The sequence below is a fragment of the Nanorana parkeri genome, unplaced genomic scaffold (genome assembly GCF_000935625.1).
Source record: "Nanorana parkeri isolate BGI_ZX_2015 unplaced genomic scaffold, ASM93562v1 scaffold1176, whole genome shotgun sequence".
NCBI lineage: Eukaryota > Metazoa > Chordata > Amphibia > Anura > Dicroglossidae > Nanorana > Nanorana parkeri.
This window is the reverse complement of record NW_017307444.1, coordinates 341,333-360,822: the sequence shown is the minus strand read 5'-3', so window position 1 is coordinate 360,822 and position 19,490 is coordinate 341,333. Positions and strand designations below refer to the sequence as shown.

General features: G+C 41.5%; 1 protein-coding gene across 1 annotated transcript in view; it reads right to left on the bottom strand.

Annotated features, from left to right (window-relative positions):
* DNER (delta/notch like EGF repeat containing) overlaps positions 1 to 19,490 on the bottom strand; it is a 169,196-nt gene that overhangs the window by 32,743 nt on the left and 116,963 nt on the right. Inside the window, exon 8 of the mRNA XM_018568368.1 lies at positions 14,963 to 15,187. Within this exon, the coding sequence (XP_018423870.1) occupies positions 14,963 to 15,187 (225 nt within the window). The remainder of the gene's footprint in view (positions 1 to 14,962; positions 15,188 to 19,490) is intronic.

Here is a 19,490-nt window from a genome sequence, read left to right as displayed (position 1 = left end):
TATTGCTGTAATCACATTGCTGATGATTTAATCTCCATGGAGTAGCTTGTCATTCTCCCCAGCAACACGATTTAACCAGCTGAGTGGATTGTGGTCAGTGATCACTGTGAAGCCACAGCCATGCAGGTAGTGTTGCAGCTTCTGCAGCCACCACACAACTGTAAGACACTCCTTCTTGATGGTAGCATATGCTACCTCCCTGGGAATAGCTTCCTGCTCAGGTAAACGATGGGATCTTTCTCTCCTGACTGACCCATTTGGCCCAGGTCCATATCTAAGCTATAGGCAGAAGCATTAGTTTGCAACAGAAACTGATGGATAAAATTCAGCGGGGCTTGTAGTACAGGAGCATTGGCCAGTGTCTTCTCATCCTCTGGCATCCAGGACACCAGCATAATCAGTTTCCTCTTGGTCACGTCAAGGATTTGGTTAAAGCACTATAGTTGCACACAAATATCCTATAGTAGCCAGATGTCCCTAAGAATGACATTACATGCTTTTTGGCTTGAGGGGTAGGCCAGGCCATCATGGCCTTTCACTTCCCTGTCTTAGGTCTTAGGGTGCCTCATCCTACCTGGTTCCCAAGTCCTGGGCTTTTGTCATGCCTGTCTAACACAAGATTGTCAAAATAGTCACTGCCAGTTTGTCCAGAACTTGTGGTAGGGCTGTCATGTAGGGCTGAACACTGCAATTTCATCCAGGTAGGCAACTGGAAATGCTCCCAGCCCTTCATGCACACACCCTGACTACCAACTATCCTTGGCACATCTATATTTCCATCTGACAAGGTTTTACAATTAGACAACCAGCATATTATTTAGCAGAATTAAATTACAAGTTGTTAGATACCAAATATGATAGATATTGTATATGCAGTGTATACTGTAATTGCACCAGCTACTTGGGGTAACAAGGGGATACAAGGTAAAAGTGCATCACCCCATTCTTCAATAGTTTTGAAATGGCTCTCTAAGCCCAGGGCAGGATATTCATTACTAGAGCCTGAAGGAGCGATCTATTGGAACTCTACATAACACTCCTCTGTTAGATCGCTGCTTTTATACAGAACATTTCTTTGTTTCATGGTCCTAACCTGGCTTGGAATACTGTGATAATGTGTCAGTAAGCTTATGCAATGACTTTTCCTCCTTATGATGTAAAAAAATGTATGCGCAATAACTTTATAGGGAAAAAGCCAAAAGTTTGCCTCCACTGCTTTCGGCATGTGCCTACTGTAGATAATGGTAAATCTGGCCCTGCACAAGCCAATTTCATTTTTAAAGCATTGCCTGATTAATGTTTATATATATATATATCAGTAATGGTTTAATGTACAAAAAATCATGCGTAAGGTTCAGAAACTGTAAGTGCACTGCATGTTCCTAGGAAACCTGTACTGTCAGCTGCCATTGCTGAACTCTCCTTTTAAAAATACTCATTACCTGGCTGTTATGCCAATCCAAAAGCTCCAGTATTTTGTGTCTCACTGGGCTAGAATAGGTATGCAGATCAAACATTCTGACGTTCCTACTTTCCTCTGACTTCACTTGCTGCATACTTATTCCAGGTCGGTACTGCAATCAGAGAGAGCCAGACACCTATCCGAAAGAAGTCAGCGATGGCTTCCTCCTTAGTTCCTTCAATACAGGTTTCCTTTCTGTTGGCGACACCTATATTTTTTGCTTTTGTAATTGTATGAGAACAGTATATAATATGAAAGTATCTCCTGTGACCACTAGGTGGTAGAAGCCCTATAAATTATCTTGCTTTCATACTGCATCTCTACAGGAGACAGAACTGTAAGCAGCATCTCTGAAAGCACAAAGGACAGACTTGGTATTGTATCTCTTTTTGTCTGAAAAATGGCAGCTTTCACAAAGCAGAAGAGTCGCACTTTTGTGTCTGATAAAGTAACCGCACAGCTATGTGGCTATTAAATGTTTATATTGGGGTTTTGCGTCTTACAAGGTTGAGCCCCCAAAATGCAGCCAAGCCTTTCAACTAATCCATCCTGCTTAACATTCTTCTCATGAGCAAATCTGCAAACCGGCACAAAGACTGTGACCCAGCGTGGGTGCTAACCGAGCAACCTTTCATACCAATGTACTGTATGAGGGAGCCTCCAAACACAATGACTAGCAACAAAAGGGGTTAAATGACAACCAGACTGTACAAAAATGCTGAATACTGGCAAGGACAATCCACTCATGATGGAGACGTTTCTGAAAGGTTACACTGCAAAGTGGAGGTACAATGTCACATCTAAGCAGGGTCTCAGAGCTACAATTACGTGATTGCATTTGACATCATCATCTTGGACTGCACAGCTCCTTCTCAATTATTGCTCTTGTAATATCAGCAAAGTGACCTGTATGTCTACTCAAACTGACAAAAGACTATCATGTTTGTCATTCTATATATTAGATGTGATTATTATTCAGATAACATTATTTGCATACTGGGAGCTGCTGACTCAGTGGTTAAGCAAGGCTACTCATAGTGAAAAAACAGATCATAAGTTCTGGTTTTGTATCTAACCACTTAGCACTATTTAGACTGTGAAGAGCTCCACTGATCACAATTTTATTTGGCTTCCTCGCTACATTCCAAACCGGTTCTACTAAGTATATAGTTGAGTTAGTGTCTATGTTGGCTTTTACTACATAATTACTGCACTAAAGCAAAAAAATCTATAAAGCAACCATGGTCCCCAATGTGAACTTTATTGAGTTCTCAATATATTTGTCTTAACCACAGGGTCTTATACTACTCAACCCCAATCTCCAGAACCAAGACAGTGATGTTCCACATGGGAATTTGAGTTTCACCTAGATAGAGAGGGTTGGAAGTAGATATGAAACAATGCCTCTCGGGGCTCTATAAATGTAAATGCAATGAACCCAATTAAAAAATGTTGCCTTCCTGGTACTTGGTCTTAGTTTGTGCTGCAAAATGTGTCTCTCATAAAAGGCTTGACAGAAAAGGTACATTTAGAGGGTTATTCACTAAAGAGCCAAAGGATCAAGCTTTGGCTGCCGGACCCCTTCAGGTTCAGTTGAACCGAAGGGCTGCTGTACGGGGCTATTCACAATAGCCCCTAAGGCAGCCAATGTATGGCTGATTTTAGCCGATGTATGGCTGAAATCTGCCGTACAGGGCCAAAGTGACTAGCCGAATGGCGTTAAGCTCAGTTCACTACTGCTGGGTTATTCACTGAGCTGCTTAGTGGATAACCACCTTAGACATATTTGGTGGCACTGCCCTAAGTCAGAAATTTTGGACAGTAGTTTACCAACTAGTACTAGAAAAGACAACTAGAAATCGACCTTGCCGAACAACCAGAGTGTTGAATCATTCAAAAAGCTTTTGGACGATTTCCTTAGAGACCATAACATACCGGGGTACAGGTACACTTAAGAACAAGATCAAACATGGACTCATACACACGCAAACACATGCACAATCACATACATACACGCAATAGGTTGGACTTGATGGACCTGTGCCTTTATTCAGCCTCAAATACTATGTAGCCAAATAGTTGCACTAAAATGCAGGTAAGGTTACTAAACCAAAACTTAACAGCCATTAAACAAACAGTGGTCGAAGCATAGAACATTCTATCCTTGAGCATTTGGGAAGTAGCATAGCTATTCTCTATGACACAATCCAAAGACGTAAATAGGTTTGGGAACACTGAGTTGAATATTATCTCTGTTTTGACACATTCCTCTACATGACCTGATATACATATGAAGCACATACATTTGTCACCTTGTGGGACAGGAAGTGGTCCCATGTTTTATCCTTTCTTCTCTGCTTCCTTCTTTCCCCTTTTCCTTTCCTCTTACATTTTCTTACACCCCCAATTCACTTCTAACTTCTTCATCCACTTTCTTCTAATTCCTAATCTATAAACCAGCTGCACTGAAGTAGCTTGGGATATAATGAATGCACAGCTTTAGAAAGTGTTAAGTAGGCTCTACACAGTGCAAATTTCAGCCAGTTCTTGATGAACCGGCTGAAAGTAACAAAGTGGGTGCCCTGTCGGCACCCTTCTGCCCGGTTTCCCTAGATCAGTTGATTGAAGTAGCGTGTTGATAAATTTTCGGCCGAACGTATCTTGCAGCCAACCAGCTGCAAACTCTGTTTGAGTATTCACTACAATAGAAACAGCAGGAGATTCCTCCATCCATGCTCATAAGATGTTATATTTTCTTCGTTCAGAAGAAATTAATTGCTCCGCTCCAGCAATGGAATGTCCCTTGTGTCCTATACACTGAATTAGATGTAATGACTCACAGAACCTTCGATCGTTGGAGTGGAGGGAGAGAGGCTCCAGGGTCTGGTCTAACAGCCAGCTGTCTTAGAGGTTTGGGTAAGTATAACTTTGGGGTTTTTTTTCGCTCCTAGACGAAAACGAGCACTTAGCCCTTGCAGTGTGGTGTAGCCCCAGTGCAAGGGTTAAGATAAATTTACCCGTTCTTTGATTCTTTAATTGTCCATAATGTAACAGGAAGAGTATACAAGCAGACAGCCATCCCAGCTGTAGTTTAAAATGTCAAATGAAGACAAAATACTGTTTGTAGTGTATATATAATATAGTGTCCCCATGGTTATAACTAGGGATGCACCGATACTGATACTAGTATCGGTATCGGTGCCAAGTATTTCGGCGAGTACTGGTACGATGCCTAGCCCCAATACTCCAATGCCTAGCCCGATACTTCCGGTATCAGGAAGCCAGGCAGCGTGTCATTACACGCTGCCCGGCTTCCTGATTGGCCAGAAAGCCGGCTCCATGCTTTCTCGTCACTCCATGCTTTCTCGTATTATATAGATGGGGACGGCTTCCCTGCTAATCGGGAAGCCCGGTGGCGAGTCTTTACACGCTGCCTGGCTAATCAGGAAGCCAGGTGGTGAGTCACTACACGACGCTTGGCTTCCTGAATGGCACTTCCGGTACTCCAGTATTCGGTATCGGCGAGTACTGAAAAAAAAAAATATCGGTACTCGTTCACGATACCGAAATACCGGTATCGGTACATCCCTAGTTATAACAGACACAGGAAAAACAGGAACTATAAATAAGGACTGAAATCAGGAGAAGAAGTTATGTTCCCCTGTTGATGTAAATTTGACTGGGCACAGGCACACCATGGCTCAATTGACCGCAATAATCTTAAAGCAGGATGGGCACAGACAACAAATTATTCTGGGTGACTGGTCTAGAAGATCATATTAGCAGACTTTCTAGCTTTGGAACCGAGAAGGCACAGTAATTCTAGACAGTTCTGTCATTAGAAGCTATAGGACAGGATCTGGTTACAGCAGAGTTCTTCTCATCAGTTCATCAGGCCATGCACACCGATCTTTATGTTTATGGTCAGCTTTAATTAAATGCACAACTAAAAATGAAGACAAGCGTACAGGGGTAGAAAAAGATTAATGGTGGTAATAACGGTATTATATAGATAAGAAGAAGGGCAAGGAAAATAATTTCCAGGGGAAAGGAGAATAAATACATCAGAATAAAAAAGACATTTATAGTAAATTCATGGATAATGCAATGACATAGTAATAAAAAAATGCATAAAACATATACGGCACTTGATTTACGAAGCATTGTTCATTTCAGTGGTATTCCCGCTAGAAAATATAGCTTACCCTCAGATGCCAATTAAAAGTTTAGCCATAAAAAAAATAATTAAAGGAAAACTGCATGCTGTTCTGAATGATCATTACAAGCGGTATTAATATTGCATCTGGATTTACAGTTCATTTTAAAGCCCAGCTCCAGCCATATTTTTGCGCTTTGATTTGCAAAAGCCAGCTGCTTCTCACCTCCAGTAGTTTTTGTATCTCTTGTGCTGTACATGCGTTGTGCAGTATACTACCCTGGGGCCTTTCCCAGCATCTGCAGTATGCCGAGAACTGAGCCGGGTGCCAAGGACAATGTAACTCCTGTGTGCATGCTCATTACCATTAGAGGCAGCCCAATGATCAAAGAGAACAATGAGGGAACTGAAAAAAGCAGCAGATGATATGGATGGAATGGCGACTGACAGCGTAGTGCGGTCAGCACTGGAGGAGAGCACATTTGTCAGGGTATTGCCAGCGTACGAGTACGGACACCCGCACCAACGTGCTGAGCGGGTGAGCGTAGGGTGGCGTACTCCCATAGAGGACAGGGGCTCTGGGACAATTCCTCGGCACACTGGTAGCACATGGCCCACACCTGCTCTTCATTGCGTGTACTAATCACACGCAGCACCTGTCCTTCCCGGGAGCTGCCTGATACGGCCGTGCACACAGCACGGAGCTGTACGTGCCGGCCGATTCTCGTGTGAATGAGGCCTAATAGGGATATTTCCTCAACTTTCTGACCTGCTGGTGTGGGTCATATAGAACAGGAAGCAAAGGTAAATCTCATCATCTCATTAAGATAAGGGAAGCAAATAACATTTAACACCTGTGTTATAGCCATCCCAAATTATATCTACAACAATATAAAAACAAGTGTGTGTGTGTGTGTATATATATATATACACACACACATACATATCTATATATACATATACACACACACACAAATATTACTGAATATATACCCTTAATGTACACTTTTGCAGCCAGCAGGTGGGTCTGGTATTTAGGGTTTCCATAGCTGCTTTAATGATGTATTGTTGCTTGTTAACAAAGTCGCAATCTTCCCCTTCAACAGACAAACCAACTCAACATAACAAGCATTTGCAAGTTTGATTCTTCCTGATATATTGATATATCTCTGAGCATTGGGACAGCATTCAAGAAGAATGGTCCCTCAGAAAATTGCCTTTTACTTTTTTATCCATTGCACACAGTCTCTGTGGAACAGGTATTTCTAGACTCCGCCCCCTGATGACACAATCAATGTGATCCAATAATCAAAAGCAAGAGTGGGTGGGATATGCCTATCAAACTCCTGATAGGCTCTTGTGAGGATAGAAGAATAGAGTGTGCCTAGGCACTGTCAGTTGTAGCAAAGTGCTCTATGGCTCTCCTTTAATGGGAATGATATGATAAAGTTACATTTTGTTTTACTGATTTAAGATTTTACCTATATGTCCACCTTAAATAGTATTATGAAGTAGGTGTGAATCTGACCTGGCCTAAAACCAGACAACAGTGCTTGCAGGCATGCTCTGCAATGGCTTAGCGGGGGGGGGCGGGGCGCCCAGGAGCGCCGGTATGAGCAGAGGGGCATCAGGGATGATTCCTATCGCCCGGGACATGAAGTTCCTGGGCGTTGGGCGCCCCCCCGACATGAAGTCCCCCTCATCCCCCCCACCGGCTACCTCTTGCCGCCGGCTGGAGATGCAGAGCGGGGAAGTCACTGCCTGTCAGGCTGGGGGAGGCAGGGAGGAGAGCGGAGAACGTCCGTTCTCTGCTCTGCTCCGTGTAAACAGTGAGGGGGGAGCTGTACTAGCAGCTTTCCACTCAGCTGTCACAGGAGTTCCGGCCCAGTGCTGTGCTAGAACTCCTGTATTGGAGGTGACAGGTTCAATAAAGAGAACCTGTCACCTCCAAATGCTATCACACAGGGCTTGTTAGCTCCTGTGTGATAGCAATAAAGTTAAGTGAAAAAATAAATAAAACAATAGATTTTACCTTTTTTTTATTTTTAATTTTTATATTATTATTTTTTACTTATTTTTTCAGGGGGGTGTGTGGGACATTTTCATGAATACCTAGGAGCAGCCCATCAATGAAGAGCAGGTGTGGGCCATGTGCTACCAGTTTGCCGAGGAATTGTCCCAGAGCTCCCTGGCACCGTGGACCAGGGTACAGGACCCAGCACTAGTCCTCCACAGATGATGGTATTCTGCATTGCTGAGATTTGTAGTCCTCTATAGCTGGTGGTATTCTGCATAGCTGTATAATGAATTGCTGGGATTTGTAGTCCTCTATACAGTGGCAGAACTACCAGGGTCACAGCAGTTGCAGCTGGGATGGGGCCCTAACTTGGGGGGACCTGGTAACCGACGACATTGCAGGTTACTTCTTCTATCAGTCTGTGGCACTCCATCCTTCAGACTGCATGGATCGTGTGTATCACGATTGAACTATGGTTTGGTTTGTGGGGGGTGGGCGCTAATGAATGACTTGCCCTCTTGACCTTGCTACGCTTCTGATGCTCTGCTACCTGAAAGTAACTGTGGTAGTCTTTACATTGATCCCTGTGTCCCTAGTGAGTTATTTGTATCCTGTCAAATGCCAGAGAAGGCTCTGGAATGTGACATCTGAATGACCCAACCAAGAGTGAGGACTTAGAGGGGGCAGAGCTCCATCTCCACTTGGAGAAGAGTGCAGAACCTGTGGACAGCCTGAGCCTAAGATCCATGGACACCCCACAGGACACGTAATAGACAAGACTAACACAGGTAATTGAAAACAGACTTCGGCACTGCTGCTAGCTTAGACACTATTCTAGACTAGGTCATGATCACTTTAACACCATAACTGAAACATTTCAGATGGTAATAAAGCATTGGTGAATGTTTTTCACATAATTGACACAAAGTTTTTCCTTTTCTTAGATTCATTCATCCTATTTAGGAATTGGTGTAAATGACATGCTATTGAAGGTGCTAACACGTGACATTTAACATGAATCAAGAGAAGCAACAATATACAGTAGATAAAGGTACGGAAGGAGGATAGCAATAAATTAAAAATAAATAAATAATTATGTGAAATTTCCCTTCAATTATCCAGCCATGTGAAATGCAAATTCCTGTTTCCTTGTTTCATCTGCACATAATTGGGTGTTCAAAGTCCCCTGGAATTTTCTTTTCACATGAAAGAATAATGGAAGTGAATATCCATACAATTTATTGTGTGAAAATTCTCAACTCCTTTAAAAAACCAGCCCAATAGTGACATTGATTTACTAAAGACGTTAGGAATCTTCACTAAAAAAGCGTGGATTTCCACTTGCATTATCTGATCCTGTGAAAAGCATCTGCACATGACTGGTTATGTAAATTGAAATGGAACTTGCTTTTCACATGACTGGAAAATTGAAGTGAATATTCAAACAATTTGTGAGTGATGATTCTTAAAGGGCGTCTATGGTCAAGATTTAAAAATAATTATGTATTTCTATGTTGAATTTCCATAAGTTCTATCCCACATCCCAGTTCATACTCACATCGATATGGAAGTTTTTAAACATGCTTATTAACCCCTTCATGACTGAGGCCCTTTTTTCATTTTTTGCACTGGGACGCAGAAGCGATCTGGCGACAGGTAAGTCGCCAGGATCGCTTCTGTTGTAAAGCCGACAGTCGGCTCTACAAGTTTAAACAGACTCCCGGCGGCAAAAGTCACCGGGAGTCTGTTTAAACAGCCCCGATGCTGGCGACGTACACTGTACGTCGTCAGTCACGAAGGGGTTAAAGATGCTTATAGGATGTACTTACTCAATGAACTGACACAATTTCACTCAGCCTTGTGCATATGCACTTCCTTGTGTCACCACTCTAACTAAAGCTGACCATAGACCTATAGATTTTCTATAGTCAGATGGAAAAAGTGCAACACATTCCCCCATCTACGCTAAACTGTGTGGATGGAGGAATCTCCCACTGGGCCAAGCCCACTGGGTTGCCTCATTAAAGTGATGATCCTGGCAGAACTCACTACCTAAAAGGGTTTTTCAACTTCTTTAACGTCTTTAGTAAATCTGCTCAAATATCTGACAATGGCTAGCACTGGTGCTTTCATGATCAAGGTCCTGGATTCCTACCCAACCAGTGCCTTGTTGTCTCGGAGTCTATATGTTCATCCCACCTTTGCACAAAGTAAGTTCAATGTGTGTGATAATGCTACTGCTTTGGTTTGCAAGTTTCTCTAGGGAAAGGACTAAGAGTTGCCGACTGTCCCTTATGTTCATGAAATCATATAGTACTATTCTGGCATCTTTGTCAGCCACAGTCTCCAAGTATCTAAAAACATAAAATGTTGAGTCTTCACCAAAATCCTTAACAAGCTGATATTTATACAGGGTACATTTTTCTATAATCTATGGGATGAGGCCCTCTTTGTTTTAAAGTAGAAACACTGTTATTTCTAAGGCCTATTGCCTGTGTAGCTCTGTGACATATATCAATGCCACATAAGTAAAAGAATAGAGGGATTTATTGAACAACTGCTGTCACTTAGCATAGGGATACACAGTATCAGTGGCGTAACAACCGGGGGGGCAGCAGGGGCGCGGGCCCCGGGCGTGCAGAGTATAACAGCTATTGTACTATAATCTCTAAGATAGGAATGTCCTATACTCTAAATGTAATGGCCTTTCTTTCCATATATGAGACTCCATGCCTCATAATTACATTACTTTATAATAGCTCCTTCTTATTTCAGGTTTTTACTTAGAAATGCACCTCATATGAATTCTATACACTGCAGTGACGTGTAGTTAAAATGTGCTCTTACTACATATGAAAATAATGATCCTGTCATAAATAAAATAAAAATCTGTCACTTTCAGAAGCCAACTGAAAAAAAAAGGTCACTCAAGGTCGAATCGCCTTCCGGTGAAACCAAAAGACTATGGACTTATTCTGTTTGACGGTAAAATCAGACAGAAATCTTAATGCATCTGGCTTCCTGCTGGTCTGATCAAAACAAAATACTGGGCTTTGAGATCTTTGAAAAGTCCTTGATTTCAGTGGCAAACTTCTCAGGTTGTCAGTTTAGGCTTCCTTTCATGAAATACAACCTGATGGTACAGCAGAAAGTATCCTTAGCTCCTTAACCCCACAGATTGTCCTTGGATTGCTAAAAAATATAAATATGTAAATGAAAACTTGAGCAGGAGTCAATGACCTCCCAACTTTTTGAGATGAGATAAATGGGCTGAAAATCTCGGCTTATACTCGAGTATATACGGTAGTACAAAAATGATACCCAGTCTCACACTACAGACGCAAATATGCTTGGTTTTAATAATGCACAGAAAAGGCAAATGGCCCATCAACACTTTATACATTAGATCAGTGTTTCTCAAACTTTTTTTCACTCATGACACCCTTTAAAACTATGTCAAATCTTGAGACACCCCAGTCTAAAAAATAAAAAAAGATGGGTGTATAGTATGGATTCTAAGGGAGGACCCTATGTAAAAACAACATTGTGGGGTTCTCCCATTTACATAAGGACCCCCCTTTTGCACATTAGGAGTCCCCTTCACATCAGATGCTCTCTTCATTTACATCAGAGTCCCCTTCTTTCATAACAGAGTCCCCCTCTTTTACATCAGAAGCCCCCCCCCCCCCCCTCTTCACTTCAGGAGCCCCTCTTTTACATCAGAGCCCCCTTCACATTAGACGCTCCCTTCACATCAGAGCCCCCTTCTTTCACATCATAGTGCCCTCCTTTCACATTAGAAGTGCCCCTTTAAATCAGGAGCCCCTCTTTCACAACAGAAGCTCCCTTCACTTTTGGAGCACCCCTTTCAGATCAAGAGCCCTCTTCACATCAGGAGCCCCTCTTTCCTCTTTGGAAGATCCCCCTTCACATGAGAAAAATTAAAAGGTACCCTTTAGGGAGCAAGAAGGAAACCCAGGGGGGCATGTTACCCTGGTTGAGGAAGGCTGCATTAGATACATTTTAATGTATTTACAGACATTACAAAAGTTTACATTAAAAATGCATAACCAAATGCATAAATGCCTATGAACACCAAAATCTGTTATGTTGCTGGATAAGTCATTGAAAATGATACCACTGTAAGATAAAGGCAGCACAAGCATTTAAGGACTGGAATCCAATATAAAGATAAAAATCACAGAAATGCTGGCAGTTAAATGGTAAATCTATTAATAAAAAAGTACACAACAGAGATCAGACCTAAATAAACTCCAACCTATGGAAATTAGGTCCTGATCAGGTCCGGATCTGCAGACGCGGTGCTACTGATGCAGTGCGTTTTGGCCGCGTTTTTAATGCGTTCCAGTAAAAAAGAAAAAAAATGTTTTTGTTTTTTTTTTTGCTGGAGTGGGGCTGTTAGTATGCTAGATGTAAGCAGTGCAGTGCATTTTTGACGCGTTTGCATTTCCTGACCGTACAAAATGTGACATGCAGTATTTTTCTGCCGTAACCTGAACGGACTGCGCACGTGAGAACTGTAGCCCATAAAACACATAGGGATACATTGGGATGCATTTTGAGTGCAGGAGCGTACGGATCAGGTCAGCACACAAAACGGACGTCGTGTGAACAGGCACTTAATGCTGCAGAGAGTGATGTCACATAAATACATGGCACCACTCTCTGCAGCATTCTCCGATGAGTCAAGGGCAGGGGCAGAGCCTTAATGCCTTTGGCTCACACAAAACAGATTTGATTTATGTTTGATTCATTTATTACAGTTATTTATGTAGAGCCGAAAATTTCCACAATGTTTTACATACTGCACATTCCCAGCAATCCCTGTCCTCAAGGAGCTTACAACCTAAGGTCTCTACTGCATACAGGGCCAATTTAGACAGGAGCCAATTAACCTTCCAGCATCTCTTTGAGCGCTGAAGAGGAGGCAAGCATAGCAGCCAGCGCGGTTTTTTTATTTTTATGGGCTGCTGGGGGATCCATTTAAGCATTTTTGCCCTAGCTGGAATTAAACTTTAAAAACCTCCCCCCATCTTTTTTCAGCACGGAGTTGTATTTGCCTGTAAAAATTATAAAGCCATTTTCGGGTGATTATCAATGTGCCTTCCTGTGTATGTTCATGTTTTTAGTGAGTGCTGGCAGTAAACTGCCTACTCGCAGCTCTTCACCTTTCACCCGAGTATTTTTTTGAAACGCTCATCTTTGTTTCATCTGTGTTCAAAGTGGTCCTTGCTTCTCTGCAGGTGCTCACTTTTAACTAGAGGACTTTGCTCCAGCTTTGTGTTGAGCTGAGCACAACAGGTAGCTTTAACAAGCATGCACTATAGTAGGCGACTAAACTGCTATTAGAAATGAAATTTTTACTGCAGTTTAATACCAAAATTACTGATTTAATGTATGAAATAATAAGGGAATCAAGTGCGTAGGAAGCAAACAAATAACGTACTGCAACATTTATTAATGGGACCTGGCTGCTAAGTCTCTACCCACGTACCTGATTTGTAATAAAATCTACGACAAAGCCTGTAGGAGTAGAGCCAGATTTCTCATTTACACAATGTAAAAAACAAATATCAGTTGCATTTATGTTGGTTCTATAATATTACTGCAACAAAATGATTTCTAATTAGGATGACATGAAAGTTTCTGTTTCAGTGCTGTGAAAAGATTTTGGTCATCCTCAGCAGGCTGTTATAAACTATTGTGGTTAAAAATGGTTATTATAAGCCTTGAAGGTGAGCTGGCACAGTTTGCCCAACAGTAGTCTGTCATCAGTCCACAAAGCTTTAAAGAGACCTTGTCACCAGACCATTCATTTGAAAAACCATAAAAAACCCATTCCATAAGTGTATATACATGTCACATATTTAAAGCATGTTATTTACCTGTAAAAGCCTCCCTTGTGTAGACATCGTAATCAAGTTTTACTTTTAGGCCTCATTCACAGAGGAACTCCTGCAGTAAGAACCTACAGATTCCTGCGGCAGGAACCCCAGGTGTCCTTGTTCAGATGCGGCTGCATCTCTAAGTGGCAGTCTGCATGTAATCGTACATGGTACAGTCACATGTAATTTAGGATCGATGATTGTCCCTGTAGGCAGGATAGATGCGTTCAGTAACAATCATCTATCCCAAACAAATCAAATAACACTTTTCTGACTTCAGGAGGAGTGGAATCAAATAACACTTTTGTGACTTTCAGAGGGGGTTGAATCATATAACCCATTACTGACTTCAGAGGGGGTGGGATCAAAAAAACACTTTTGTGACTTTCAGAGGGGGTTGAATCATATAACCCATTACTGACTTCAGAGGGGGTGGGATCAAATAACACTTTTCTGCCTGAAGAGGGGGTGGGATCAAATAACACTTTTCTGCCTGAAGAGGGGGTGGGATCAAATCAAACTTTTCTGACTTCAGAGAGGGTGGGATCAAATCAAACTTTTCTGACTTCAGAGGGGGTGGGATCAAATCACACTGAATCCATTATGTCTTAAAAAGAGGTGTGGAATCAGCATAGAGTATGGGAAGTCGAGAACTGGACACTAAGGGAAATGAGTGCTTTATTTACATTCTAATTGTTTTTTCTTTTTTTAGGAACAAAAGCTTTGAGCAATTTTTACTAATGCATAGTGAAATTATACTGTATAAATGCAACTAGGGCAGATGGCAAGAAAATCGTTCGTGTACCAAATTGCTGGAATTCGCAAAGCAATAAAGGTCACTTAACACTGCATTCAACATTTACAGAGTATGTGAATATCTCTGCATAGTTTAGAATTGACAGAATATTTAAAAACATTACAGGCCAAGGAGCCATTACCCTTCCATTCCATTTAGCAACCATCTTCTGACAGCTGGGGACTTGCTGGTAATCAGCTTTCATTAGTCCACCATAGCTGAGGTCTGATGAGTCAGTGCTTCTTTGTCCTTGAAATCAGATCTAATTATATTAAACTGAAACCTGATTGGTTGCTAGGGATTACTGCCCATCATTATTGCTCTTTGTATTGACTTTTTGAAGTTTGATTTAATAACTATTAGTTCCATACACAAGGACATGCTTGTTTGTTAAAAGCTGATCAGACATTCGTAGAACCTTCATAAATGATCTCTTTTAAAGCCTTTGTTATTGATATGTATGGGCATTTCATCAAATGGTTAAATGCTGGAGATTTTGCTTTGTACCTAGTCCGTGCAACCATTCATCTGATTATCATGTACTTATTTGATCTTTGCTGTTACATCAAATATTTCACACCTTCCTACAGATACCTTAATAGTCTGAATTCTTGTACAATCTTACCTGGTATGCAAAGACATTTGTAACTTGTCCCAATGCTGCGGCAGATCCCATGAGCACAGGGGCTCAGGGCACAAAAGTCCACTAGTTGAGCGCAGGTAGCACCTGTGAATCCTGGGCTACAGCGACAGGAGAATGACAAGCCGGTGGAAAAACAGCTCCCGTTATTGAGGCAGGGGGATGTAGAACATGGATCTACTTTATCCTCACAGAAGGAACCCATAAAGCCTGGGAATGATACAATATACACCAGAGAGTCAATGCTTTCACAATGCACACACTCAGTAAAGCTGTATTCTGTTCATGTGTTTTACAATAGAGACAGCTAAAGCCCAAATGTACCTTAGAAAAAGTGACAGCAATCAAGCCAGGATGAAGAGTAAGTGTTTATAGCCTCATTGTTTTTAATTATGTAATGCTGCCCCAGCAGAAAAATCGTATCCTGGAAAGGAAGTTGTAGCTCAGGACCACAGTTCTCTGTGTAAGAGTAGAGGCCTCTTTAGGGAAGCCTGACTTGCTCTCCTTCCCGTCTTGTCATCACTACAGAGCTATAATCAGCAATGCTGACAAAGGAGAGCAAGCATTTCTGGCTAGCACAGCAGTAATGACAAGGCAGGGGAAGAAGAGGGCATATTGGACCACCACACATAGACCACTGCTCTCACACATAGAGCCATGATCTTTAGCTGCAGCATCCAGCCCTGCATAGGACTTTTCTGCTGTGGCTGGGTGAACATTAAGAAAATTAAAAACAATTAGATAATTAACATTTACATTGATCCATCCTGACTTGATTGCTGCCACCATTGGGAAGGAACAATTGAGCTTTAAATTCCTTATTTGATATTCATGCTGTTAATAGGACTAAGACCTAATCCTGTGTTGCAGAGCACAGGATATCACTGGGGGAAATTTACAATGCTATGCAACTATAATGACAAGTGTGATTTTATTACCTGCCTTTTGTTCTTGGTTGAAAAATAATGCTATATTAAATTCTGTAGTAGGAAATAAAGCCTGACTCAGATGATATCTTGCTTCAGCGGGTTCTTGGCAACACAGTAGCTCTTCCACACAATACAGTTGTCAGCAGTGAACCCTTTACCTGTCGCTTTCATTAGATTCCAGTTGCTGTAAAAGGGCCTCCAGCATTTCATGCAGGTACAGCTGCAGCCCTACTTTAGAAAAATGTACCACCAAGTACACATAGCTTGACATTATATTAGTTTTCTCGGGATTCCTTTGGCATCTAGCCAAAGAAACAGTATTGGGTGGAGATCTTTGCAGGAGATGCCTGTTATATTGTCTTTGCACATGGTCCATCCACAGAATGTAGCTTGTCTCTGGTCTGGCACAGCTTTTGATAAACATCTGAAGCAAAGCCATCTGAAGCAAAGCCTCATTACCATAATTTGATGTTACCATTTTGGAAGAAAGTGCTGAAGCTCCTATGCAAGATCACAGGAGGAACATTTCCAATTCCTTGCTAATTCCTCCCATTTCAAAATAAAGCCCAGTGCAGGATACAAACTGCTGTTATACAGGTGAAACTCAAAAAATTAGAATATCGTGCAAAAGTTAATTTATTTCACTAATGCAACTTAAAAGGTGAAACTAATATATGAGATAGACTCATTACATGCAAAGCAAGATAGTTCAAGCCGTGATTTGTCATAATTGTGATGATTATGGCTTACAACTCATGAAAACCCAGATCCACAATCTCAGAAATTTTTTGGCAGTGTGGGCAGGTGCCAAGTCCTGCTGGAAAATGAAGTCAGCATCCCCATAGAGCTCGTCTGCGGAAGGAAGCATGAAGTGCTCCAAAATCTCCTGGTAGACGGCTAAGTTGCGTTAGTGAAATAAATGAACTTTTGCACGATATTCTAATTTTCCGAGTTTCACCTGTATAAGTGTACCCCAGAACTTCTACAAACTGCAAGCTGACATAAAGTACTCTTACAGATCATGGGGACATTAAAAGAGAACCTCAGCTCCTTATTATGTGCATGCGTTCCGCAGCCCCATTAATTTCTAAGGGTGATCATACTGTTAGCTGGCTCCAGCGGTTGCTCAGAGCACGGCTTTTTCTATACGAATAATCGGTCCTTGGTGCACATGTACAGAATGAAAATGAGTCAGCAGGGTCCAGATCTGCAGTAAGATTAGTGGATCTGCTCTGAAGGTAAGTATAAGTCCAGGCTGTCTGGACTCAGGAGGGTGGGGGGGCTTTTTTTAAAGGACAAAGGCGAAGTTATCCTTTAAAGTAGGGATGTTCGGATACAAAGTACCGTATTTGTTACCAGTACAGATACTTTTCCAGCTCCAAGACTAGACTATAGAAAAATTCAAAAGTTAGGAGGCAGCTGTCATTAGTAAGGATCATACGGAGCTCCTGGGATTTGTGCTTCCCGGTGTTAATGTATGATTTTTATTTTTTTTTTAATAAATATATCTTAGGGATGCACCAATACCATTTTTACAAGTACAAATACTGATACTTGTCCAAGTACTGACACATTTTTATTTATTGTCATGTGACAGCTTTTCTAAAACAATACAGACTAATGATTTCAGGACAGTGGTGGAGCGCCAGAGCCAGGTCCCAGCTGCAACCGCTGCAACCCTGGTAGTTCTCATGAAAATGCCAAGTATCGGTACTGGTATCTGAACATCCCTACTTTAAAGTATATCGTAAGCCAATAAGGAACGGAATAGGGAAGAGGTAACACACCCTTAGGCATTTTCTTGTTAACTGGCTCCCATTAGGGAGTTTTTCCCTTTTATTTCCTGTCCCACAGACACAGCAGAAAGTGAGTGGAATCACTCCAAAGTTAGCGGAATCCTATCTTAGATAGTAGCATTATTATTATTATACAGGATTTATATAGTTTGTAGTAACGACAATTACTACAGTTTGTAGTAACGACAATAGGTATTCCCATTCGAACACTTGCCCCCTACTTCTACTCTGGTGACAACTTAAGAATTTGGATTTTCCCTCACTCTCTGTCACAGTGACAATGGTCACCAAGACAAATAGAGGGGTGAATCTCTTCATCAGAGACACATAAGCAGTAAAAACCTGGTTTTCTAGCCCTTCCACAAAAATGTTTTGGCATTTAGGCTCATTAAAAGGCAGAATGAAGGTTAGCTCACCACCTGCATGCAAAAAGCTTCCCATCAGAGTGATGGGTCATAGTAAATCACATGAGTTGGGCCAATTACCACTAGCTAAAAGAGCTACCAATGCAAGGCAACAAGGAAAAAAAAAAAAAAACAGACCTGTAGTATATTGTTAATGCAGCACATTTGTGTTGTAGTGTGCTGCAGCTTGGGTCTGTTGGCACCTACACCACTTGTCTGTTGGGATACCATTTAATTGTGGTAAGTCACAGTTTACTATATGCTACTGCAACACATAGGTTTGACTGTCCTAAAAAACAACAGCAATTTTACATTTTTTTTAACAGAGCTATTTTATTAAGCTTTTATAAAACAATAACATTACAGCAAAAGGCACTATACATCCAACAGTTCATGGAAGCAAAGACAAAGGAGAGCTACATAGACCCATAGGGATATGCTGACATTACAAGTAAGCAAGAGAACAATCAGCAAGCAGCAAAAATACAACAGAGTATACAGCAGGAGAGGGGAGTAGTGAGTTCAGGGAGAGGGGAAGTAATGTAACCTTTTAAAGTGTCCATAGATGTACAGAGAATGCTGTCATGTATGGGCAGCTGCTAACGTGCCTGTCTGATATCTATCTTAGATGATGTTGGGTTGGGATGGAAAATGCAAGAGATGTTTTAGCGCAAATTTGTGGCACTTGAACAACAGTTTTTATTATCCCACGCGTGGTACAGGTGCTTAGCACATCCCTCAACCACTTATATATTTCAGATTTGCCTATTGCCAAGTGTGGCCAGATTAGCTGGAAATAGGGAAGTCTTGGGCTGTCCATTTAGTATCATAGGAATTTAATAGACAAGGAGGAGAATTTATCAAAATTGGAGCAGACAAATTCTGGAGCAGCTGTGCACTGCAACCAATTAGCTTCTATCTTCCATTTTCAAATCTTAAAGCTGACCTTTACCCATATCTTTAGAATGACAATCAAGACACCTTTTGAAATGTTTAGTAATGTCAATCTTCAAACACATACTTCTAGATAGTTGCAGGCTTTTTATTATTTATATTTATTATTCTTTGCATAGCTTATTTTTCTTTTCTTCCCCAGTCTTCTGACAGTGGCCATGTTTACTAAGGACAGATTACTAGCTCCCCATTCACTTCCTGGATTTTTGGCACATGTGACTAGACATGTGACTAGGACATGCGACCATTCACATCATCTCAGGGAAGGAAAATGCCTTTCCCTGAGATCTCGTGAGATTATAGATGAGATTTCCCAGCAATGCTCTGCTGATGACAAGGCAATCCCAGTGTGCATTGCTTTGGCAAACTGAAGTAATTTTGCTTTTTCAAAGCAGGAAGTGAATGCTCTGCAAGTGGAAGTATTTCATAA